At 36.3% G+C, this 27,844-nt stretch overlaps 1 protein-coding gene and 1 pseudogene across 1 annotated transcript in view; one reads left to right on the top strand and one right to left on the bottom strand.

Moving 5' to 3' along the window:
- Positions 1-409: 409 nt before the first annotated feature.
- Positions 410-13,142, bottom strand: LOC122065005 (annotated as a pseudogene).
- An 8,052-nt stretch (positions 13,143-21,194) lies between these two features.
- The window catches only part of LOC122070562, a 14,528-nt gene continuing 7,878 nt past the window's right edge, over positions 21,195-27,844 (top strand). Inside the window, exon 1 of the mRNA XM_042634744.1 lies at positions 21,195-21,961. Coding sequence (XP_042490678.1) covers positions 21,589-21,961 — 373 coding nt within the window. The 5' untranslated portion in view covers positions 21,195-21,588. The remainder of the gene's footprint in view (positions 21,962-27,844) is intronic.

Genomic DNA, 27,844 nt, shown 5'->3' with positions numbered 1-27,844 from the left:
CGCTGCCATCTTAGGTATCCGTGAACAGCTCGTTGGTTTTAAGCAAAAGAGAAGAGCAAAGTAGAGCTACTGGACAATTGAGATCAGAGAACACTTTACTGTAAGAATTTGATCAGTTTCTCCCTAGTTCATTTGGAATTTGATGACAAGCGATAATCGTGGCGATGTCGGATTTGGGTTTGATAATCTGGGTGTGTCTTGATTTTGGGTTTGATAATCTGGTAGTAACAAAATCCATGAAAAGATCTTTGAGCATTCAGATTTGGGTTTGATAATCGGGGTGTACCTTGATTTTGGGTATGGAATAAGCCAAGTTTCCCAAATACGACATTTGAGCGTACAATTTGATCTCTACCAAGGACACTCGGCGGAGCAACCTGGAGAAAGAATCCCTATCAAATTTGATCTCCTACTGCTCAGCCAGCCCTTCCTCCTCTTCCTCCTCGCCATCAACACCACAAACTCCAGAATTTCCGTCACGACAACAAGAAGGTCTTCCAATTTCCCCACCCCTACCTCCACCGTCACCCCTAATTACTATTTTTATTTACAGTACCTGTTTCTTTTTATATCATTTGGCTTCTTCCCCAAATTCTCTTTCGTATTCTTGTCTCTATCACCACCACCGTCTTTGGCGTCTTTGTTTCTCTTTAACATGGGTGAAACGAGTTCAACTTTCTTCTTCGTCTTATGCTCTATCCTCTTCTGGAGCTTCCCTAGGTCCATCGCCCATATCACCGTTAGCTTGTTACTGCTGAAGTCCCCTTTCACGTCTTCTGTTTGAACCTCTCAAACAGAACAAATTCGAAGGACCAAAAGAATTATAAGCAGATTTAGATTCTTAAAAGAGGGAGAATAAATGGGTCTGAATATTCCACATACCTGTGCTTCCTGGAGGGGGTTCGCAGCCGCCGTCGCCGGAAGGAAGAGTGAATTAGGTTTGTTTCTTCAATCGATTTGGGACTAAAACTAATTAGGGTAATTTTGGTACTCCCTTATTTTTAAGGGTAAAATGGTATTTAGAAAAAAAATGAACTGCTGATGTCAGCATTATTGGTATATTCTATAACACTGACTGACGGCAGAGGGTCCGAGTTTAATTTGGTAAAAGAGAGGGGGTGTCCCTATAATACTGGCATTCTCCAGGGGGTGGTGTTGTAAATTACCCATCAAAGAATAGCCTATCCACAAAGTAGAGGTAAGGTTGAATATATTATTATCTTTCTTTAACCTTACATTGGCGATAACCTGATGCATTGGATACACCCTTTTATCAGTTAAGTTACCTTGAAGGATTTATATGAATTCCATAATTTAAGGAATTTGATGGATTTAATGTCAAACTTGGTATAAAATGATTATAACTCATTTGCCAAGAATTGGGATTAACCAGAATCAAGGTTAGTCGAATTCAAGTTGAATCAATGATTCAACCGAATACATTGATTATGGTATTTGTGGAAGTTGGCATATAGTGGCTTGTTGTTCTTATTTCATTTACTTTGTTTAAGAAATTGTGGCACTACAAACATGGAGGAATCATAACGGAAAAAAGAGGGATTCTAGTTATAAGATATTTATGAAACCATAGCTATAATTCTAAGGGGTTAAGATGACCCATATTGCTTAGAAATCTTCTTTGTGTTCAGCTTAAAGATTAAGAAAAAAGGTTAGACAAGTCCAATTAAATCCCTATATTGACCATTGAGCCCAAAGAGATTATGCGGACATAAGTTGTCTTTTGACTTAGATCCCAAAGTGACAATTCCAATAAGTGGGCTACTTTAGCACTATAATTGAAAAACTATAGAGAAAATTGCATTGCCACCCCTTGGACTTTTCAAAACACTGAAGACACCCCCTAAAAATTCAAACAATTCTAAATCAGTCCCCACCGTTAGCAAATAATGTTAAGTGATAGAATGTCTGTTACTTTTTCTTCAAAATACCCAAAACACCCCCGGCTATTGTGAGTGGACAATATTACCCTCTCTTTTTCTTTTTCTTATAAACTCACACTATCTCACTCATATGACTAAATACCCAAATCGATAAGACAAACCTGCAACTATCGTGAGCACCACTCCCCTCCGACGTAAGATCATGAGCACCTCTCCCCTCTGGCGACTTGTCTGGCCAATGTATGTTGTTCAATGGTTAAGTTCTCTTAGGTGAGTTGGATATATCAGCTCAATTGTTCGAAGAAACTTGTAAGAGGAACAGCATTCCATGGTTTGCTCAAAATGTGTATTTTAAAAAGGCGATTGAATTGTTTCAGCAAATGCAGTTTGCAGGTTTGAAACCTGGGGCTGACATGTTAAGAGTCCTTTTTCTTACATATACACATTTGGGTGCATTACATTTGGGGAAAGGAATTCATGGTTATGTAACAAAGAACATAGTTTATAGCTCTGAAGAGGGTAACGAAGTCATGGAAACCTCTATCCTGAATATGTATGCAAAATGTGGAAGTATTGTATTGGCTAGAAGGTGCTTTGATCAAATGGTTGACAAAGTTGTTGTATCATGGAGTTCAATAATTGAGACCTACGGGATCCATGGACTCGGTTACGAAGCCCTGGAACTTTTTTATCATATGGAGAGGGAAGGTGCAAAACCAAACAATGTCACCTCTTTAAGTTTGCTCTCTGGTTGTAGCCACTCTGGTCTTAGAAGCCTTAGTTGTAATTGAAAAAATGGTTGTGAAGCTAGATAGTCGGATTTGGGGTGCTCTGCTTGCTACTTCTAGGGTTTATTCTGATGGCAAAATTGGATCCTGTGCTATGGAGTGGATTTTGGAGTTGGAATCCGATAATGTTGGTTATCATACATTATTGAGCAATGTAAATGATAGTGTTGAGAGCTAGGCTAAAGTTGAAACTGTGAAGATGGTCATGTAAGAGAAGGATCTGAAGAAGAAACTAGGTTGGAGTTGTACAGAGGCAAGAGGGAAGATTCGTGGGTTTGTTGCAGGTGATTTATCACTTGCACAAGTTGAAGTTTAGGAGAACATTGGATGATCAAGGACAATAGAAAAGATTGGTTTGAGTAGCTCATTTTGTTTCATGAAGACAAAGATTCTCAATGTTAAATTATCGGGTGATTAAAGAAGAGAATGTATAACCTCCCAAGAAGAACCGAACAAGTCACGAGAGGGGAGAAGTGCTGACGATCGTACGTCGAGGGGGAGCAGTGCTCATGGTAGTTGCAGGTTTGTCTTCCTGATTTGGGTATTTAGTCATATGAGTGAGATAGTGTGAGTTTAGAAGAAGAAGGGAAAGGGAGGGTAATATTGTCCACTCACAACAGTCGGGGGTGTTTTGAGCATTTTGAAAAAGAAAAAATCTAACAGACATTCTATCACTTAACAGGGTCTACTAACTGTAGGGACTGATTTGGAATTGTTTGAATTTTTAGGGGGTGTATTTGGTGTTTCGAAAAGTCCAAGGGGTGACATTGAATAAAGACCAAAGTTCAGGGGGTGGCAATGTAATTTTCTCAAAAATATATCTTGACAACATTTGAATCAATGAGCCAATTGACCATTCTTCTTATTTTCAAGGGGATGATATTTGATATGATTAAGAATTCAAACATTGAATTCAATCAACATTCTTAAAAATATATATAGAAAAGGCTGGGCAAATAATATTTTTTTCTTGGAGTAGTATAAGAAAAAGGAGAATTTACCAGTTTCATATGTCTTAGTAACGTACTTTGGTCATTGCTAATTGTTTTGTTCTTGGGGCCTGTAGATAACTTTTAAAGGTGACTTATGACAGCAATTGGATAAAAAAATTTGACAGTTGTGTCCAGCACTATGCCTGTCTCTCTCCTCCCCTCTCGAAAAAAGTCTCTCGGCCTTTTTTATCTCAACCCTTTCATCGGTTGAGTCGCTAGATCTAGGGAAGCTAGCGGCGTGCCCAACCTCCTCTCAAAAAATATTATTCTTTGTCTCTCTTTTGTTTCGTCTCCCCCTCCCCCATATACTTCTTTGTATCGGAAAAATATCATTGGTCTCCTTTGGTCTATAGAATGGTAGATTCAATCAATTTACTTCCAAAATCATAAATTAAGATTTAAACGAAAGGCATTATATATTCTAACAATAGCACTACTGCCTTTTTCTTTGATGGTTTATATGCCTACTTTGGAAGAAAATTGCATTCTTAGTTGGTTGGTGCCTTGTCAGTAGAGTGTAGGCGCTCCCCTCTTTCTCCTCTCTCCTCTCTCCTCTCTCCTCTCTCCTCTCTCCTCTCTCCTTCTCCTCTCTTCACCTTGTGCCTTAAGGCACTGCTCTCTCTCCCTCACCTCCTCTCTTGTAGCCATTGTTAAAATCTCACTGGCAATTAAATAGGATAGACTAAAATATATTAGCATTGAAACATGTGTTTCTTCCAAGATGATCTTACAATTTTATTTTATTTATTTATTTATTTTTAAGAAGATGACCATATGTGAGGGGGAAATGGAAATTTTAAGAAGCTCAACTAATTCTATGAAGGAGATAGTTAAAGGAGAGTTGTAGGTTATTGATATTATTCTATGGACTGGGTTTTCCTATGGCCATAGTGATGGGAATCCATTCACAATGGCCCATCAATAACGTACAATAGGAGGTCCCATCATTCGGTCATTGATGAAGGAAAACTTTATTTATGTTTTATTTCAAGCAACAACTATTTCTTTTTTTTATTTAAATAAAAATATATGGCCAATTATTTTTCTAGTAAAACCTTATAAAAATAAATATATCCTTTTTTTTTTATATCATGTTGTTTCTTTATTACAATGATAAATAGACTCTAGAACTTCCCCCGCCCCAACCCAAAAATAAAATAAATAAAAAATATCTGACTCTAGAACGATAACGTATCTTATTTTCTTAAATAACTGCTATTCATTTTCTTTCCTTCTACATTATACAAATCAAGTATTGAGCGAAGGGTTCTCTATAAATAAGTATAATTAATAATAGCGAAAAATAAGTTGTCTAGTTGTGTGGCAGCCCCTATGCCCAAACAAGTGGTGCATAAAATTACCGCTGTGAAATAAAAAATCACATTCATGTTGATACCTTTGCACACACTCTTATTGGTTCCCACATTGGTTTAGGGGCCATACAATTAGGTAATGATCTCTCGATTTGGATCCTCACCAGTCCAAGGTTGCTGGAACTGGTCCATCTCCAACACCCTCGGGCTGGAGAGGATTTCATTCCATGATCTCTTTAAGAGTTGCGCTTATAAACTGAAAAGGTGTTTAAATGCATATTATAGTCTATTAGGAGGAGTTAATGGATAAATAAACCTTTACACTCCAATGGATACATAGGCATATGTATTACACATTTGTAATACTTGATTGATTATGTAAGCATGTTCCCCTACTAGGTATTAATAACAAAAATAAAAAATATTCATGATTTTGAAAGAAAGAAGTAGGAAGGAATGAGAGTAATTTCTTAGGTTATGGATTTATTTGCACATAAAGTTCAAGGTTTTTCCCCCAAAGATATGAGTACCATAATGTTTTTTATTATTAACCCCTTGTCCATACCATATCATACTGACATGATTGATACCATATCAATTCCTAAAACCCTGAATACATAATGGATAATAAGATTGTATGTTTAAGGATTTCTTAGCTATCCAATCCCACTTATCAAAAATGGCCAATTCCATATTCAATGTGAGAAAAACAATGGACGGGGTAAAAAGAGGTTTGACTTTCATGCCAATGTTAGGGAAAAAGATATTGTTTTCATTTTATGTCATAAGGTTTATACCTCATAGGGGCAAAGTTTTATGTCCGAGAGTAGCCCTTGTGCCATAGAAGATACAAGGGGCACAAAATGATCATCGTACCCCTCATGGGGGCACACGCTCCTATGTCTGGACGCAGGGGCTACTCCCTAACAGAAAACACTTGCCCAAGCTCACAATAGAATGATATATATATATATATATGACGAAGATTGGTCTCCAATAATTTCAAATAAAATAATTTTGGAATCAATTGCTCGTAGACTCAATAAATGACGAACAAGGGTTGATTGGAATTGCACTAGATCAATTCCAAGTGAAGTGAGATGATATTTAAAACCTTTAATGTTAAAAAGAAAAAAAGAGAGTGTAGCAATATTTTTCCCTAAAAAAAACAAGGGATTAGGATCTTACCTGATCATGTGGCTACTGTACTAACGTAAGGACCAACTAGGAGAGACGCACATGCATCCAACCAGACGGGCAAGGTAATCTTTTTGTCACCTGCTCACACGGGTAGATGGGGATTTTTTTTCCAAAAGAATTTACAGAAAATGTTGGACCCAAAAGCCAAAAGGTATATGATTGGAGAATAATTCTACCTCCCGTGAGGACGAAAGTTCAACTGATTTATTTTTTAATTGAATGTCACAGTACACTTTAATTAAAAAACAAAGAGAGTGAGAGAGAGGGAAACATGTACATTATCTTTAGGGCAACAACAATATTCATGCAAGTCCTCACAATTAATTAATTAATTAATTAATTACTTTTGGGGATGCATCATCTGCATGAAAGTATGCACCAACTTATTTCAATTGGAGAGGGTGGATACAATCTCAATTCCCAATGAGTCGGCCCTTAAGAGAGGAGGTTGTGAGATTGAATATGTTGTCTGTATATGTGAGTGAATGGATGCATGTAAGAGTAGGTAACCATTGGCTTTACTAACGCCAAGTAAACTGATCATTGTCTATTCTACTTACTCTAACCTCGTCATAATTCACCACTCACCCCATTCTCTTTAGTTATGTCTATGTCTTGTGTGTCATCAGTCCAAGTATGCACCGTGAATCAAACTGTTTGAACGGATCGTTGGGTTATATTAAAAACTATTTTATTGTTCGTTTAATGAAGATTATAAGACCATTGGGATTGGTAATTGAGCAGTTCACACATCACATAGATAAACATATGATTAAGTCCTATTTCTTAAAAAAAAAAAAACGTCCTTTTCTTGTGATTGTGATTTGTGATATGGAAGACATTTCAGTAAAATTTCCACTAAGAATGTGACTTAAAGAAAGTGATAGACTATGTATTGAACTTCAACAGATCCTGATAGGTGATGATAAAGAGATAAAGTACGCTATGTTTCAAATTTTTCAAAAATAAGTCTTTTCATTGTGAAATTAGCAAGGGGAATGTAGTTTTCATTGTGATGCAGAGAAAAAAAAGGTGGTTTTCATCGTGGTTTCCATTTTATTTTCTCCAAAGTCAAATCTAAAATCAATAAAAAGTTTATTGGATGATAATAAATGGATCACCCTCATTGAGACCTAGATGGCAACTAACCAACAAAATAGTAAGGGAACACCTCCTAGAGCTAGAACACAAGCGTCAACCTCTCAAGTTTTCCTTCACGTAGCGTGAAGAGAGAAAATTTTAAGCCATAACATTTGACATTTGGATTAAATCGAAGAAAAATAATTTCAAACGTATGATTAGGGACAGAGTTTAATGATGAAACTCATTGTTCACAAGTCTAATTATAAGGTCACATCACCAATCTCTTCATCTTTGGTGGTGAGAGATTTTTTTCCAAAATTATTTAAAAACAAATGAAAGAAAGTTATTGGGAATCTTCCAATCCAATTTCCATGGGTCCTACCTCATCACTCAAGTTATTGGTTTGATCAGTTTTCATATAATCAGATCATAGAGGAGGGTTGTTGTCTCATGGTTGTTAGGGATCCTAGTCCATTGAGGGCCAATAACATAATATAATGTCATGAGAATATAACTTTCTTGCAAGTTTTAATTTTTGATACCTCTAATTATAGCTAGTTTAGTTTTGAATAATAACTTTCAAATGGTTTGACCAGACTTTTTCTCCTTTTGAGTTCAATTTGCCATACTATATTATTGTTGTTAAATTGTTGCTGTTGTCTAGGCTTATTAGGGATGAAATTAAAACCTAACAAACACTTAAGGTCTGCTTACATGGACCCATATCTCTATACATATCAGATGACCAATAATAATTAAAAACAAAAAAACAAAACAAAACCTTTTGTTTCTTAGTACATATCCTCTTGTGGGGAAGCTAATATTCTATTTAGGAAGACAGACATCATCCACTAAATATATATTTAAAAGTTGTCTTACCATCTACATAGTTATATGACTTTGGAATACCATGTTATGGTGGATGAGAGAAGAAACAAAAAGGGATTCCTGTCTTTACTAAGTGCTTATTAGTATTAAAATAGAACATATGTGGAGGTTTGAATCTACATTAGCTTCTAAAATAATTATGTATTTAAGGCAAACAATTTATTGATGGCAACGTTTGGAGTCAGGGCATCCCTAATTCAGCCACATGAAAAAATGACGTGACAATTCTGACCATTGGATATTACGAAATGATTTGAAGTGATAATATGTCAAATTTCATATTAATATTGAATTAGATACCCATCCAGCTGAAAGCATGCCTTCTCATATATGTCCATAGGCCACACGTAGTTCCTAACACCTCCTGGATTTATTTTTAAGTTTTTGTTTTGTCATGTGGCCAACTTCAATAGAAATAAAATCTAACAAGTGAGTAGGAGACCTTGGGGTCTACCTGTTCAAAAAATTTAATTTTCTTGACTACTTTAGCATTCACAAAATGGTTTGGGAATTTTAGTATGCACTTCAATATAGGGTCACATATAAAGCAACAGAAAAAGTAGAACATTTGGGCATTTGATGAAGCATAAGTAATCAGTGGTTTGACCCTCTCAGCCTTGTATGCCTGATTGAAAAACAGGACTAGCTGTATGTTTGCACACATAGTTTGATGGATTAGCTTTGCAACAACAAGAAAAAAGAAGTAGCAATTGCTTCACTCCCAATTTTATTGACAGCCACAAGAATTTAAGATAGCATAAATCTTCTTTATTTTCTATACGAAAAAATAGTATATGTTCAAAACAAAGTGTTACCAACATTGTCTATTCCTCTTGGTTCAGTGATAAGGAGCAGTACTATGAATTCAAGCCCCCTTCCCCACCCCCCCCCCAAAAAAAAAAAAAAAAAAAAACCCATGCCATAACCAGAAAGGGAAAATGAAGAGGTTCAATATGGAACAGGTAACCATAATATAGTGGTGGGCCATACTTCATGTCCTGCAAAATAAGATTAAGAAGAGCGTTGGCCACAGGACCTTCTTTGCCTACAAAAGATACGAGTCGCAACTATCAGCTATCAAACATCCAGAAGAGCTTTACAATTACATGGATTTCAACTATTACTGCTTAACATTCAGGCTAAGTTAAGCATCAAGCTTTAGATTTGCCAAGTTGCAACATTGCAGCACAGAGTTTTTCAGCATAAGTAAATATAACTTCTCACACCCATGAATAGAATGAAGCAGAAAATGAAGGAAGTGTGAATCACCAAAATTAAAACTGAAAGAAAAGCCAGGATATTATAGGTGATGAATTTAGAAGGGGTAAAAAGTTAGGGTCTAAGCCAGGAATCTTCAAAAAATCTGTGCTTGCATATAAAATTTAGAAACTCCAGCCAACACCCAGTAACATTCCAGGTCCATCATCTTCAAAACTTTCAAAAGTGATCACATATTCAACTGTCAAAAACCTAATGTTTTTAGACCAATCTTTGAGTAATTCAAACATCACCTTGACTCACAACAAAAGAAATTTATTACTAAACAAATTGCACAAACTAAACAGGAAACTAAACTGCCCACTTAATTACTCAACATAGATGCAAAAGCATTTTTCTATGTGCATATGTATTCATGAACATTGAAACATTATAATTCAAATCCATAAGAAGCTTTCAAAGAAGTTCTTACCATTGCCAGTGACATGCTCACCCTATTTCAATACAAAGCAAACAAGAATTCCACTCACACCAAGCATCATATCAGTAGCCACTTCCCACTCTCTACTATCACATTCCTTACTTGAACTCCACCAAGTTGCCCCTCCTTCGCTAGTTCTTCTGCAAGAGAACACTCTTCTCACTGAGCATCCACTGAGAATTTTTGTAAAAATTAGGCACTAGCTGCTCCTTTTTTTTTTTTTTTCAGTTTTGACTATCGAATATATATTAACTCATCTTTCTTTTTCAGTCATTCCATTGTAATTACGACTCATTTGAAGAGCTAATAGTCGATGGAATCATAGAACTATATGATTCTTTAGACCAAATTTCACATTCACGTTAGGCCCCTCAGCTACATAACCTTCGACATCCAACCAAATTGTTGCAAAACCACCATTTTCTTCAGCCTCCATTTTTGATAGAACATTTGACAGGTAATTTACACTCTTTATGATGGCAACTGTGGGGTTTTTATTGGTATAGATTCCAACTAAGAGGGGCTTGATCTTGGATAACGACTGTGTAAAGAGCTTGTTGATGGCAGCCAGATGGACATAGTTGGAAATCACCAATCATACAGAAAGCCAGTACCGCATTTAGATGCACTTACAGTTTGAACGAGAATGCTTCTTATGGTCTCCCTATCAAAAGGGAAATTTTGGCCCTGGATGACGTGATTAATGTGTTGGTCCAACTCATACAAATATCTGTGGTGCCAAAAAAATTATTAAAGTTAACAAAATATCACTAAATAAGCAGTTATTAAGATAAAGAGAAAAAGTAGGAGTTCAACAGAAAAAATAGGTAAGATTCTTTCAATTTTATTACTTGTGAAAAGTGTGTTGGGGGCCTTGGGGGCCTTGGGGGGGGATAGAACTCAGTTCAGAACACCATATTCTGATGCTCAAAAGCATGAAAAAGACCAATTCAATTCAATTCAACTCAACCTTATCCTAACTAAATGGGGCCAGCTCTATGAATCTTCTTTCTCCAATCAACTCTTTTCAAAATCATACTTGTTACTAATCCTAAGCAATGCACATCTTTCCTCAGTGCTTCTCCTAGAGTCATTTTAGGCCTACCCCAAGCTCTTTTAGTCCCTCTAATCTGAATCATATCACTCCACATTATTGGAGCATTCAAAGGCCTCCATCACATATGTCCATACCACCTCAAATGACTTTCTGTCGAATCATCATGTATCGGAGCTGCTCTTAAATTAGCTATAATTTGTTCATTATTTATTGTATATTTTCTAGTTTTACCACTCATCCATCTCAACTCCTCATTTCAGCTACATTAAGTTTTCTTAAATGTTGTTTCTTATTGTCCAACATTCAGCTCCATATATCATTGGTGGTCATATAATTGTCCTATAAAATCATTTGCATATAAAATTATCAATAAAAAAGGAAAAGAGGAAAGGGATGGGGAGTTAACTATTATCATTTTGATAAATTTCAGAGGAGTTATGACCCAATCCATTAAATGAAATCTTGTAATCATCTTTGTAATTAAAGAAGTTTATTGTGAGAGTTCGAAGAATCAACTCAATATCAATAGAATTTTCAAACCCAACTTACTGGAACTTTTTGGCAGTTCAATTTTTTAGGCTCCCCTGTTGAGCCTAGGGCTCCTTTTTTATTTTTGTTTAATGGGCCAAAGAAGCCCCTTGTAGACTCCGCAATAAATACAGAAGCTACAAGATTATGGAAGTTAGAAATTAGGGGGCTCACTCAATAAACAAAATTATGGTTTTGCTTATAATCTATTTAACTTGAAATTTCTTTCATGACCTTTTTGAAGTTTGTAGTGTGCTAAATCAGTACACAGACCTGTCATGGCCTTGGTCTACACATTTGTAACATGATATTGTTCAGATGATGTCCTATATAAGTACCTTACATGAAGATATATTGATGTTGTTAATCTCATATAATGCAGTTTGACAGACAGTGAAAAAATGAAAGATATATTATCAATAGCAAGTGAAAGAATGATCCCAAAATATGATAATTAGTTGAAATATTTTCTCAAATAGAAAGCCTTTTCTGTTACTTTAAGTTATTGATGAATATCTTGAAAGAAAAGTTCAAGGGCATATGATCCCCTCACTCTCTACTAGTGGCTCCCCAGACTTAACCCTATCGTTACATCAACTAATCTTAATCTTGAATCTTGTTAGTTATATTGAGACAAAAATATGTCTATGAATTTTCCTAATTTCTATGTATTAATAAACTACTACAGTATCAGATATATAACATCATACTAATGAGGGTATCATATCGTATCGTATTGTATCAGAGATGCGCTAAGATATGCTAAAGATTAAGGATTGAAGTATCTGTATCGGTCTCCGTGATCGGCTAAATTTAAGATACATATCGGAGGGTATCGTATGGTATTGGCGATACTTTAAATATATATATATATATATATATAATTAAATCTTAACCTTAAGGACAAACATGTTATTAAGCTCTGATCTCTTACCCATCCATTATAGCCGCAGTATCAAAAACACCATGTCCTCTATGCACCATGAAATCATCCATGGGGATTAGTGGATTTCTGTTTTCGCAGTTTGCTTTAAACTTTTCCATAACCTTTGCAAACGTAAAGTTCCTGAAATATTATGAACTTTAGTTAGCATGGAGCTTTATCTATGAACTTTAGTTAACTTTGAACTTTATCTCCTCCACCCCTTTGATAGGATTTCTTCAACTCTGACACCCAATAATTAGCATGAAATTTATGAGGGGGAAGGGAAGGAGGAGATGGGGAGTAAATGGATCCTATCAAAGAAAAAAAAAATTCCAATATTATTACTTCACTTGATTAATGAAATCAGTCAATCATCAAATAAATATTTTATAATAGATTCAACTCAAATTGCTAAATAGTAGATAAACCAGGTCTTCGTTTTCCCACAAGTGAACAAATCATCTCTCCTGATATTTTTAGTTGACAGTAGAAACAAGTAATAGCCACCCATCAAGAGAAACATGCTCTGAAATAAAAGGCTTCTAAAAATCAAAGGCTCACCAGAAAGAACTGTAGTTTGGTGAGTGTTTGGAATGGCCTTCGTTTCCATAGATGGTCTCCTCTTGATCCTTTTCAATGGGCACATCGCAACCCAGCTCCCAGAAACGAAAGACCTCGGCAGTCAAAAAATGGATCAGATAAAGAACCCATAATCCAAGAGAATGGGCTCTCAAAGACGGCCTTGCGGACAGACGATAGAGAAGCCATGAAAGTCTTAAGCCCTGACTAAATGAAACTAAGGGCCCGTTTGGTATTGTTCCAAAAAAACGTTTCTACCGTTTTTCCATTCAAATGGAACAAAAAAGCGTAAAAATATTTTTGGCAACCATATGTTGTGTTTCAGTTTTTTTGAACCAAAAATTGAAACAAAAAAAAGATTTGAAAGAGGAAAGACGGAACGACAAAAACCCGTTCCGTCTGACAGTTTCGTTCCAAAAATGTTAAAAAAGAAAAAAAATTGGAACTTTCGTTCCCGAGAAAGCAAAGCAACACAGAGAGAGGACGAAGCAATTTCTTCTTCCTGTGTAGGTGCCTCCGTTCTCCTTCTTCTTCTCTTCTAACCTCTTTCTTCTTTCTTCTCTTATAAACCTCTTCACTTTCGTTTGTGTCCAACGATAGTCGCAGAGTATAGGTAAAGGGTTTTTGAACCATCGATGACGGATTCCAGATTCCAGTGATAGAGATCGAGTTTAGAGCTAGATTCCAGCGATAGAATTGTGAAATCGCCAGTGCAGGTAAGCTGCTTCGTTGTTTGTTCTTCTTGTCTTTTAGCCTCTTTCTTCTTCTTCTTCTCTTCTAACATATTTTCTTTCGTCTTCTTCTACAGCAATTACAGAGCACAGCAACAGGCGAAGGGGCCAATTTTTTTGGGGTTTTTTTGACCACCGACGAGGGATTCCAGATTCCAGTGTTTAGAGCTTCATATTTTGTAAGTGAAATTTGTTCTTAACCCTAAAATCAACCTTTAAAACCTCTCACATTTCTTCTTCTTGTCTTCTAAACCTATTCTCTTTCTTCTTATTCTCTAATCGCAGATCAGGTATACATACGTTTTCCTCTTTAGCCCTGTGAAATCGATCATAGAGGGAAGACATAGGTAATTTTCCCAATCGCAGAGCAGGTAAAGTCTGACAGATGTATTTTTTATTAAGCTTTGTGCTTCATTTGGCTGCATATTTACGTTATTTTCCATCTATTCCAATCGGATTTCTTCTTCTTGAACTCTGATGAGAAAACCCTAATTGGAAGATTCAGAGAGAGAGAGAGAGAGAGAGAGAGAGAGAGAGAGAGAGAGAGAGAGAGAGAGAGAGAGAGAGAGAGAGAGAGAGAGAGAGACCAGAAGTGAGGAGGGAGAGGGAGAAATCACTAAGCAAATAGAGATAGTTCACTGGATTTTTTTTTTTTGGCACACAGCACAGAGACACTCCTTCGCCCACATCTGTCGACTTCTTCACCTAAGAATCAGGTACATGTCCTCGGTTCACTATGATCTCTTCAATGTGGTTTGATTGGTTGTGTGCTCATATCTCTGATATCTGGTTTGTGTATTTGGATTGATACATTTCATATTCTCTGTGAAATTTTTCTCCATTTTAGCGTCTTGGTTCAATCTGGATTTAAGGATCATACCTATTGCATGATCATTTTGTTGTTGGATATCAGAATAAGGTTCCTTTATTGGGGGTGAAAAAATAGTTGTATTTGCCTGCAAAGACTTGAGGTTTTCCTTCCTTTTATGCTATCCCCATGTATTTTTTGTTGGATATCAGATTAGGTTCATTTGTTGTTGGATTTCAATGACTTTATTTCCCCTATACTGTTACATTTCTAGACTCCAGACATATGTTAATGTGTCTCATAAATGAATGAATACCAAATTAGTTGTAATTATCTATATAAAGAAATGAATACAATTTTTTTTTTTTCTGATGAAAAAAAGAAAGAATAGGAAACAGTTGCACAAATGTTTGTTCTTCTACTTCAAGTTGGGTGTATTGCAAATTCATTCGACTCAAATCTCCATGAGTTTTCCCTGGACAAACGTGGGTTATATTTAGTATTAGTAACACATAAACACCAAGCAGTACTCATGGAAATACTCGTTATATTATCCTAAACTGAAATTAGGATTGCCACTCAGTATGGAGAGGACTCAGATCTCCATAAGCTTTCCCTAGACAAATTTGGGTTATACATAGTAAGTAACACCTGGCAGTACTCATGGAATACTTGTCATATTACCCTAAACTGAAATTAGGATTGCCACTCAGTATAGGAAGAGATCTTTGATATCCTCTTAAGTAATTTGTTGCAGAAACAATGTAGTTTTTACTTTCTGAATTTTGTTCAAATGTTCATGATAGAAACAAAGGTGGGGGTGAATTACTTTATTAAAAATCCCATTTTCAGCCATAAAGTGAAGCTTTGAAGAATTCCCCCTCTTTTTTTTTTTTCATGAGAAACCACTTTTGTGAGTATGGATTCTCTAGATGGATCAATGTTGCAGAGTTTTGGTATCACCTGAACTTTGTTATTTCTTTTTTTTAGTGTTTAGTCTTTTTCAACCCAGTATGCTAACTTTTTACGCTAACTCAATGTCTGGCTGTTATGTCTGGAAGTAGTATCCCTGCCGTTAAGTGGTCAGAACTTGAGACCACTGTTTTCATTGAGGCAATGAAAGAAACTATAAAAAATAGACACAAATCTGGTAATTCATTTAACAAAACTGGATGGGAGGACATTACAAAGCAATTTCAGAAGGCTTTAAATCGTACAGTTGGGAGAGAACAATTACGCAACAAGATGAACAAGTTGAAACATGAGTACCAACAATTTAATAGACTACTTGACACAACTGGATTTGGGTGGAACTCAATGACAAAATCAGTCACAGTTGATGATGAGTCTGTATGGGATAGGGCAATACAGGTACTATAGATCTCACTAGCTAGTTGAATTATTTCAAAATTAGATTGCAATGAGTAGTACTTTATACTAGTGATATAATGACTGCGTATGCAGGAAAATCCATGTTGGTTAAAGTACAAGAAGTATGGACCAAACAACTGGCCAAATTTGAGCATGATATTTGGGGATGCCTATGCTAGAGGAAACTTAGGGGTTGATAGTGCTCAAGATTTGGATTACATCGAAGCTAATAATAGTGTTGATATTGAGCAAGTCTTTGAATCTCCTAGTATAATAGTGCATTTGGGCATGACTTACCCCTTCTATGAGGATACTCCTACTCCAACTCAGACCACCACAAAGCAAAATCTTGATAGGACGCCCACGGGATGAACAAAAAAGAGCGCCAATAAGGGAGATAGCCACGTCAAGGACTTGTATGGGAAGTATTTATCCATTAAAATTGAGAAAGCATTCAGTACTTCCATTACATCTCCTATTCGTGGTGGATAAGATGCATCTCATCCTCAAAATTTCAGTATATGTGCATATGAGGCGGTATTATCCTCCATACCGGATATGCCAAAAGAAACATACTTGAAGGCCACTAATCATATGTATGATGATCATAGTTAGAGGGAGTTGTTTGTCTGTATAGAGCCTGTTAAGAGGACTTGGCTTTTAGATGCCTTGGAGTAGTCTAGAGGCAATGGGCCCTTTGACTAATTCTAATGTTGAGACTAATTTTGATGGTTATGTTTGAATATTACTTTTGATAATTTTGGATTCAGGATAATACTTTCGATGATGTCTACTTGTGTTTTATTTTTATTTTTTATTTTTTTCTTTATTGATGTGTGTAATGTTGAACATATGTTTTAGGTTGAGACGATGTGTCAGATTGTTATGTTTTATAGTTATTTGTTTGAAATTGAGAAGTAGTTGTCAATTTGTTGCAGTTATGTCAAATGCATTATGTGAAACTTCTAGTGATGAAGAAGATATGATCATTCACATGGGAATGGAATTACTGAGTGAGGCTGTATATATTCGGGAACCATGGAGGGATAGTGTATTTTCAGGTGCTGTCATGATGCGTGAGGTTTTGAATGGGCATGCCAATAGATGCTATGAAGAGTTTATGATGGAACGGCATGTCTTCCTCAACCTATGTGATTATGTTAGACATAGGGGGTGGTTGAAAGACACGACCAACATCCGAGTGGATGAGCAGCTTGGAATATTCCTATGGATTATTGGGAAGGGTTCAAGTAATAGGGACACCCAAAATCATTTCAACCACTTCGGAGAAACAGTTAGTCGAACATTCAATGATGTCTTGATTGCAATGTAATGCCTGGCTAAGGAGAAAATCATACTGTCATACGTCGATATGATATCGACAGAGATTGCACAGAACCCGAAATACTACCCTTTTTTCAAAGTAAATCTATTAATATGATACGTGGTTGTAATTAAATATATGAATATTTATATTCTTATATGTAGTGACCATTTAATTGTCACTATATGTCATAGCACTGTGTTGGCGTCATAGATGGTACTCACATCCATGCGGTAGTTCTAAGAGAGGATCAAACTCGACATAGGAATCGGAAGGGGATCACAACTCAAAATGTGATGTGTGCATGTTCATTTGACATGCGATTCACATATGTGTATGCGGGATGGGAAGGTAGTGCAAAGATTGTCGAGTACTTGAACAGGCAAGGAGTGATCCTTGATGAGTTTTTCACATCCACCTCTAGGTATTAACTTTATACTAGTATATTAGATTTTCATTTGAGTGTATACGTAAAGTCTGTATATTATTTTTTGTCTATAGGAAAGTATTATGTTGTCGACTCTGGGTATGCTAGCCAATCTGGATTTTTGACACCATTAAAGGGTGAGAGGTACCATCTATCGGACTACAAAAGGCATAGAAGATCCATAAGAACAGCAAAATAGTTGTTCAGTTATAGACATTCATCACTTCGAAATGTCATTGAATGTACATTTGATGTATTGAAGAACAAATTTCAAATTTTAAGGCTAATGCACCATTTCCCAGTGAAAGCTCAGACATCAATCGTACTGACATGTTGTGGGCTACACAACTATATTCAAGAAGAGCATATTGTTGATGCTGAATTCGTGGGGATGAGCGATGATTTAAAAGTTGCAGAAGATGACTTGAATCCGCCACATAAAGATTTTGTTGATCATTCTATATCACAATCTAGCCAACAAAATAGGCCAAAAGAGATGAATGCCACTAGGCTAAGAATTACAAATGCAATGGCTAGATAACAAAGGATGCCAAAACTAGTTGAAAACTAAACCAATAACTATTTTGACAAAACTGAAAACCTAAATTGATGTTTCAAGTGATGTAGTACTTGTTTTATGTTACGTTTATGTATGTGATACAAGTTGATATATTATTATGAATGTCATATATTTGGATGCTATATTAACTTATTTGATATTTAAATTACTGTTACAGATAACTTATTCTATGCCCCCACTCATAATAGCAAATTGTGAAATTTACGGGAAGAGTTGTGGTAAATATACAACAAAGTCGGATAAAAATATTGAAAGATAATTTTTCAAGTGTCAAGATTCATGTAATTTTTTCATGTGGGTGGACCAACTACATCTATGTAGATGTGATAAAAGTCAATGCAAAGTACGAACTGCGACGAAAGGTCCAAAAAAGGGACAGTATTTTCTGGAAGGTCAACATCATCCACACCACCGTTCATTTCGAATGAGTACATGAAAGGATATCTGGAAGGGACACTTAAAGGATTAGAGGACCAAACAAATAAGATGAAAGACATCCTCCATGCATTCAAGTCTTTATACTTGGACAAAAAGTGAAAATTTGGGAAATTATGTAATAATTAACTTGGATAAGGCATTGTTAGTTCTGTATTTTATTCCTTTTGAAACCATGTTTTTTTTAGTTGGTATGTAATACTTTATTGTCCCAAAGGATTTGTATGCTTATAGTATTTTAATGTTATTTCTGTAATTATTGACTTAAAATAAAAGAAAAGAGAGAGAGAAAAAAAAAACGTTTATGAAACAAGCATTACCAAATAGCAAAACTGTCGTTTTTTTGTTCTGAAACTGTTCCAGAAACAGATTCAACAAACAACCTTAAATCGTTTAAAAACGACATTTTGACACAGAAACTGAAATTTCCATTTTTTACACGAAACAGAGTTTCTGTAACATAAATGATACCAAACGGGCTCTAAGCTTTAAGCGCTTCAATTGCAGTTTTGCGCACATTGATTTCAGGAAGACCATGGATTGACCACACTAGAGACTTTGGTGGCCCGCGGCCCACCTCAAACGTAGGATGGCATTGATCTTTCCTTTGCGATTTCCATACTTTAGGATATGTTTGGAATTTGGATGTCAATAAAAGGATTAAAAAAAAAAAATCATGATAATACAATGATTGATTTATGTATTTATTTTTCCCCTCATCTTTTATATGCCATGTGGCATTATATTATTTCCACCTTATGAATCAAACTTGGGACCATTCGTCTATCCACACAATTTCTAATTCACCCTTAGCATATGGGCAACCCATGAATGGGTTTAAACACATTGATTTTATGCAATGATTGTATGGAAATGATCATAACTCTCTCATTCGAAGTCATATTAATACAATTCTAGCCGTGCGCTTAATGCTCTACAATTTTCAGAACACTTTTTTTGCCAAAAAATACCACTTGAAAATGACTAAAATGCCCCTAAACTGACCTATTTGCAACAATCTGATATCATTTGCCAATTGCTCACCACACACTATCCATTGTGCATTGCCCACTATGTACTACTACGTACCTAGGCTGCTAGACACATTCACATCATCAATACTCACCTATACTGATCCCAAACACCTGGAGTCACCCATTTTCTTCTTTATGTGCATTGATAAAGAAAACTTCATATATTCTTCATATGAATTTGAAATGGGGTTATTTAAGTTTCACTGGATAGAGGACTCGAAGCATTACAACTTCTCAGTTTATTCCCTCTTCTCATTCATCCACTTGGCTTGCTCAATTGAGATGTAAAGAGGAGATATCAGCATAAACTAATGGATGTGTGCACGTACAATGTTTTCTATGTTGCCACTAGCTACCGACCATTGTAAGATCTCATAAAAGAGCTGACATATATTGCCACGTGAGCTTAGAAACCGCTCTAACATTGCCAAACTGCCACATGTCCTAAACTCACTTGTCATTGCATTATCTACCACTGCCCCAATGTTGTCTGTCACTATCAAATCATCTATGATCACTGCCATATTATAAAGTACATTTTACCGGCTATACAACAATTGTTGAAGTTTTGCCACATTAGTACATTGATTGTACATATTATACCATATTATCGCTCTATACTATTGTTCTATTAATTCGGCTAATTATATGAAGTTGACAATACCACACACATTATATGTTAAGTTTGTCTTGAATTCTTGACCTATTTTGAAGATTGACCCGCTCTGACATATTTTGATGGCTACCTGAATGAGAAGTTTTTTGAGATCTGTAATGAAAGCTAATGGATCGACCCACGAATTGAAGTATATAATGTATTGTTGTCTTGTTGAGAAAGTCATTGTATTTTGGGGGTTTTTCGAGCTAGGGTTTCAGGACGAGTTTTCTCGTCACTGCTTGGGTGTAATCTCTCTTCTGCATAGTAAAACATCTTATTCTTCGCCCAAGAATATAGCATACCACACCGTTGTGTGAAACACGTTAAATCTTTGTATAGTACAGATCTATTGTTTATTTATTTTCATATTACTTGGTATTTACTATAACATTATATATACAACACTAAGCCAATCTCTCTACTGCAACTGACAACCACTAGCACGCCAAGAGGTGCTTTCCTTCCACAACATCATGATACATGGGAGAAACCTGGCAGGTTGTAAGAAAGCCTACCAACATTTTCGTTTGGTGGGTTTCTTAACTTCAAAGTTGAAATTGTGACAAGGAATCACACACTTGTGAAATTCTATTGGATGGGATGGATCATTAGAGAAATAAAAAGTGGTAGTTTTCAGCACTATACGTATGTACAAGCTTAAGTGGGTATATTTTTATTAAAAAAAAAAATATTAATTAGTCTAAATAGCCTTATGCATCCCAACCGTTAAATGTTGTTACACCTCACAATCTCATAATTTCACTACAGAGAATTTTGACACGTGTTAAATAGAATCTGGTCAACCATAAATTATAAATATTTATTTAAAAAGCAGGTCCTTATTTAAAGTCCCACAAGCAACCTCGCAAAAAGCAAAACGATAACCGTCTAAAGGAAAAGTCGAATTTTAACTTAAAGCGTCTCCAGAATTGGTTACGAGAAAACTGATAACCTTGCTGGAATTCTGAAGTTTAACTTCCACTTTCGATCATTCTCCACTGCTGGGAAGCGAGAACCGAAGGGGGTTTGGGTAGTCTCCGAAAGCAACTTCTATTTCTACCGTTGGATATCATTGGATCTTCTGAGAACAGATGTTGATCATTCAAATCGCTGTTTTGGGTCTATTTTGGCTTCGACATTCTCTCAAAGTAACTGTGAAACCCTAAAAATTTTCTCTTCCAATTCATTGCTCAGATTTCTGAAATCAGTGGCAGAGCTAGAGCAGATTAGATCCAGAAACACTGAAAATCATATTTCCATTTCCCCAATGGCGATTATTGGCGATGCTCTTCGCCAGGTTTTCATGCCAAAGCATGACTACGTGAGCCTCAGAGAGGACGAGAATGCTTGGGGCCGGTTACAGAGGCAAGTCGTCATGGTTACTATGACGATTCTATGGTTAGCAGTCCTCATTTCTGTGTTCATTAGCTTGAAGATTGTTTTCCCCGGTGATGAGGGGAAGAGATTATTCTGTAGAGATCGGCGGCTTCAGCATCTGCCAATAAATATGACTGGAGATCCTGATCTTTACGTGGGACCGTTTTACCTAACTGATCAAGAGGCGGTGGATTATTATTGGATGGTTGTGTTCATCCCTTCAGCAATCCTTTTCTTTGCCACGGTTGCGTACCTTGTAGCAGGTTAGAAAATTATGGGTTTATTATTGTTGTCTTCATTATTAAAGTTGTTCATGATACTACCATAGCATATCGAATTCAAATGTGATAATGTGGCGCCTTCTTGTCTGTTTTTAGGTTTAGTGCATCTCACATTTCTGTTTTTTCCTTTTCTCATTCGGAGGTTTTGTTGATGTATACACAAGCAACAGAATGCAGTGAGAACCTATAATGTAGACTAGGATAGGGAGTCTAACCAAGTCTCAACTGAAGGAACTTTTAATCAAAGAACAACCATATAACCACAACAGAATAGCAAAACAAAAAGATCAGAACTTAAAAAATCAGATCTGTAATCAGAATTTCGGATTCAGAAATTTGGAGCTTAGGAGATCAGAACATAAACCAGCAGAAAGGACTAATCAGATGTCGGTATAGGGTCATATCATATCATAAATCATGAATACACATCCATTGAATCAGAAGCAAACAGATTAGTTCCATCGATTCTGGTCTTAGGTCTGAAAACAGAATAATAGTCACTACAGGACAGAATTGGGGGATTTTTAGTAAGTCAAAATCAGGTGGTCCAATAGGGCAGTAAATTTTGTCGAGTCTTGCACTAGGAGAGGTGAATCTTCGGTCCAAATTTGAGCCTAATCAGATGGTTGGTCTGTCCAGGAGAGAGAAGGATTGGAGTGCAAGAAATTCTGGAATTTTTGGACAGAACTGAGAAAGGACCAAACTCAGTTACCTGTGATGGATTGAGGTTGAAGTTGCAGGTCTTGAATACCTTGAACAGCAATGAAGAAGAAGATAATAAAATAGAAGAGGACCTCTCGGGCTTCACACCGTAGAGAGTCAATTGGATCGAACATCAATTCTATCAGCCTTGATCAAATACAAGACAAATCTCCATGTAGAAGACAATAGCAGCATCCATTAATTTGTTTATCAAAATCATTCTTTTTTAAAGAGTCTCCTCCTCTTTATTTATAATGTTGAAGGGGGAGGGAATTACAAAATAGAAGATTCCTCAAAAAGGAAACCAAATATTCTCCTAATACAATAGTTACTAAAAACTGAAATTAGAAACTAATTGAAAAAGGAAACTAACTACTAATGGCTTGACTCAACTAATAACTTGACTCCTAAGGAAACAAATATAACTTAAATCAAACCCAACTTAAAAAGAAACTACTGAAAAAGGAAACAAATCAGTGAATCCCGTATGCAACCTTAGAGCTCCTACTTTAGGCCCATAAAAATGGCGTATTACACTCAAAACACATGGGATCAAAGGCCCAACATGTATGAAACCCTACCCTAGGCTTATTCCAATAAAAGAATCCTATTTTGGTGATTAATCTTCATCAACCTAACAAAAATTTAATGTTTTTAAAATAATTTTGCTATCTTATTTTATCCTGTTTATGCAGTTTCCGGAGTTTTTCATTTTTCCCTTCGTTCTATAAGTTACTGTATATGATGGTTTACATTCTAATTTCAAAGGAATTGATTCACAGCTGCATCTTTGCCATGGAATAATAAACACTTGTGATTAACCAAACATTGCTCCAAAGAACTTGGATGCAGTTGATTGAAGAGGGGCTGTAGGACTTCTGATAATTTGACAAGCACTGAATTGGAATTTGTTAAGGTCAAGAATTCTCATATACTAGAGAAGAACCAACATTGTTTGCTAGACCACCCAAAAAAACCTTGGACCACAGTCTGAAGTCAATTAATTTAGCTCAAAACAGTAATTTTCAAAATGTTGCTAGATGGTGCATATCAAATTGAATTTAGTTACGAAAATAGATAGTACAAAAACACTCCAGTGCATAGAATTGATTCGTGATATGACAAGAATAAACCAAATTTCCTTGAGCACGAGATCTATAAAACATCCAGCCATATAGATACTGGTTTCAACTACTGAATCTGCCAAAGAAAATAATTGGCATGGGAGACAAGAAGGTTATATGTTCAACCTGGATTATCAATGGTGAATCCAATTATCTGGCCAGCAAACAATCAAGAGATGACTAGGGTTCTTGTAATCATAGAGTTTTCTGAATAACTAGGGTTGCTTAAATTATGCAGATGCTTGAACTAGGATTTCAAGTAGAGGTTTTATGTTTTAGAAGATCAGGTCAAGAATCTTGTATATAAGCTTATAGATTTATTATGAGAACCATATGGTGTTTAAACCAGGGAGAGAAAAGGTATCAAATTACAAACAGGGATTATTTTAAGAAGAAGAAGAAGAGTCAAAGCTATGATATGTAGCACATGTCTCCTTGATGTAAAGAATTGGTAGTAATGGTCACTGATTTGTTGGATGAATATCAGGTCAAGAATCTTGTATATAAGCTTATAGATTTATTATGAGAATGATATGGTGTTTAAACCAGGGAGCGAAAAGGGTATCAAATTACAACAGGGATTATTTTAAGAATATGAAGAATCAAAGCTATGATATGTAGCACATGGCTCCTTGATGTAAACAATTGGCAGTAATGGTCACTGATTTGTTGGATCAATATTGTGTAGCATTCTTAATATCTCCTTGTCACAGGCATTGTTTAATTAATCTAAAGCTGTCTTGAACTTCAAGAGATTCTGGAGTCAGCTCCAGTAGGAGAAAGCACAAGTTGTGCCAAGAAAGTGGGTAATTCTATAAGGTGGATGAGAAAATATGTTCTTAACTCGGTGTATAATTATTTTGTTAAGAAATGTGTAACTTTCTTCCTAGAAGATATTTTCTTGAACCATAGTCTTCTGGTAAATAAACAACTACTTAGAAGACAGTCATGCAAAAAACAACTTATTTGTTGACCGTAATGAACTGAGAATCAAACTAAATACAATAGAAGTGAGAAACCCTAATTGGGAGTGTGGGATTCCCTTGCTTGCATCCTTTCTCTTCTGTGATGGAGTCTAGATATAACATTATAGAGAAGCAATTCACAAGACTGAAGAATAAATCTTTACTCAGGTTTAGGCTTAGTGAGAAACCCTAATTGGGAGTGTGGGTTTCCTTTTCTGTTTAGGCTTAGTTTGCATTTGGTTTTCAGTTTTATAAATACATGTAAGGCAATTCCAGCCCCCACGATTTAGTGAATGAAAGCTTCAGCCTATCAGTTTTGTAGTGATTTGGAGCTTTCTGCTGTGGTGATTCAGCAGGTATCTAGAGACAAACAGCCAATCAGCTAGGTCAGATTACGGATAAAATCCAGCAAGCAAAATTATAAATAGATCACCACTACTCAGTCAGAATTTAAGGACTCAAAACAGCCATCAATCAGGGAGCTATCCTCAACAATAGACTGAAACATGGACATAACAGTAGTACCTGAAACTGGGATTTGTAGGGTGATTGGGAGAATTCCAATAACTCACGGAATATAGCCCAGGAGGGCTAAAACTCTGGTTGAAGGAGACTTGTAGGAGTCAATAGAGCCCCAATATTATAGCTCAAGTTGACGGCTGTATGATCAGATTTGAACAATCTTGGTCTAGGTCAAGAAATTGGAGATTTCTTGTAATTTAGAAATCAGGCCTAAGAAGGCCATGAAACCCTGGTCTCTTGCATGTCCCTGATGGACCATATGATGCAGATTCTTCACCAAATTAGGCTTGTTTTATTAAGAATAAGCCTAGGGTTGGGTTCCATACATGTTGGGCCTTTGATTCCATGTGTTTTGAGTGTAATAGACAACTTTTATGGGCCTAAAGAGGGGCCTTAAGGTTGCCTACAGGAGTAGTTTGTTTCCTTTTTCATTAGTTTCATGTTAAGTTGGGTTTAATTTATGTTATTTTTGTTTTCTTAGGAGTCAAGTTATTAGTTGAGTCAAGTCATTAGTGGTTAGTTTCCTTTTTCAGCTAGTTTCTAATTTCAGTTTTTGTAAGTATTGTATTAGGAGACTAAATTAAGGTTCTTTTTAAGTAACCTTCTATTTTGTAATTCCCTCTCCCATCAACATTATAAATAAAAAAGCGGATGCTCCTAAAGCTTATAATGATTTTAATAAAAAAATTAATGGCTGCTGCTATTGTCTTCTCCATGAAGAGTCGTCTTGTGTTTGATCAAGGCTGATGGAATTGGTGTTTGATCCAATTGACTCTCTGCGGTGAGAAGCCCGAGAGGTCCTCTTCTTATCTTTTCTCTTACCGTTTTCAAGCATCCAAGGTATCAAATTCCATCTGAATTCATCCCAGGTAAACCACACTACTGATCTGCAGTACTTTCTATTTTCCAGTTCTGAAACTCTCTTTCTTGTTCCCCAATCAATCCCTTCTCAGACCTAGTCAGCCATCTGATTGTGGGCATCTTTTGATTGAGTGTTAGGCCCTACCAGAGGGTGAATTGATTCTGATTTGGGGTTAATCAGACCACGGTCTGATTGCTATGAAAAATCCCCCACAGGTGGCTCAATTGGGCTGTTTTGACCTAATGTGGTTCTTCTACTGAGATCGATAGAATGGTTTAGTTTGCTTCTGGTTTCTCAGATGTTTATTTGTGTTTTCCTTATTGTTTCAGTCCTAATTCATCATTCCATTAGTCCCTTTTTTATCTGCTTCTATTCTGATTTTTGAAACCCTATAATCTGAGATTGATATTCTGTATTTCAGATCTGATCTCATCCTTGTTATTAATCTGTTTTGTACTATTCTGATACTTTATCTCATGTCCTCTGAGAGTATCCTACAACACTGGGACTAGGTTGACTTGTCAATCCTAGTTCTATATTACCATAAAAAATGGCCTATAAAAAAAGGGGCATACCTGGTGCACGAGGCTCCTGCATGTGGGAGGTCCGGGGGGTGAGAACTAGGCAGCCTTACCTCGAGAATGTCGAGAGGCTATAATGGCCTGATAATCTGGAAGATCTGCAGACATGAAGATAATCCAGAAATCATCCAAATATGGCTGCTGAAAGCCTTGACAGGAGCTTCAGATCACTGCAGTATTAGCAGGTTGTGAGCAATTGTATTCTGCCTTAAAACAGGTCTTAGACACAGGGCTCAGGTCACTCATAAATCGATAGCAAATAGAAGAGAGAGAAGGGAGATCGATAGGAAGAAGGGTGATGCAGCAGTTCTCTGATGGATCGACCCAAGCTTGCTCCAGAACCCGGACCAAGACCCAGATCCAATTTGGGTTCCAAGTTACTAATTTGGATTCCAAGTTTAATAGAATATTTAGGATTTTATTTTTATTTGAGAATATTTGTTTCCTATTTGAGTCCTTAGTTGTTTCTTTATTTTGTTAGCTTAGGTTTAGGAGATTTTATTTCTATCTTAGTCTTTGATTTTAATTTTATTTTATTATATATTGGACATGTAATTCATGGGAAGAATAGTTGATGAATTTGAAGAATGAACTAAGTTGTGAAAGGCCTGCGTGGCTGCCTTCTTCCCCCCTTCCTTCTTCTTAGAGAATCTCTTCTTTTCCCCTTCTCTCTCTAATTCCCTCCTTGTCCAGCGAGACAACCCCCCTTCTTCTTCTTCCCTACAACCTCTCTATCTCCCCTCTTCTCCAATCTTCCTTTCTCCTTGTTCTTTCTACTTTTGGTTCTGTTCCTGCGATCTTAGCAATCCAGCGGGGGAGTATTGAAAACCCTCCCGCATTATCTGGTATCAGAGCCGAAGGATCCAATTCCTTCTCTTCACTCAACCGCCCTTCTTCTTCCCTTTGATTGTGTTCTAACCTTTCTTCTACTTTCCACCCTATTTCTGTTCTCTGCTGAGAACTGAGTTAAAAAAAAAAAAAAACTCTGTTTTGAATAGAGAAGTTGTGACCTTCCTTTTCCTCATTTGTTTTCCACTACAGTCCATCCCATCGACCTCCCAGCACCCCCTTTCGATATCCTGCAGACCAACACCTCCCTTTCCCTTCCG

Source organism: Macadamia integrifolia, chromosome 2 (genome assembly GCF_013358625.1).
Source record: "Macadamia integrifolia cultivar HAES 741 chromosome 2, SCU_Mint_v3, whole genome shotgun sequence".
In the NCBI taxonomy this organism is placed as follows: domain Eukaryota; kingdom Viridiplantae; phylum Streptophyta; class Magnoliopsida; order Proteales; family Proteaceae; genus Macadamia; species Macadamia integrifolia.
The sequence above is the reverse complement of the archived record's forward strand: the minus strand, read 5'-3'. Positions and strand labels throughout refer to the sequence as shown.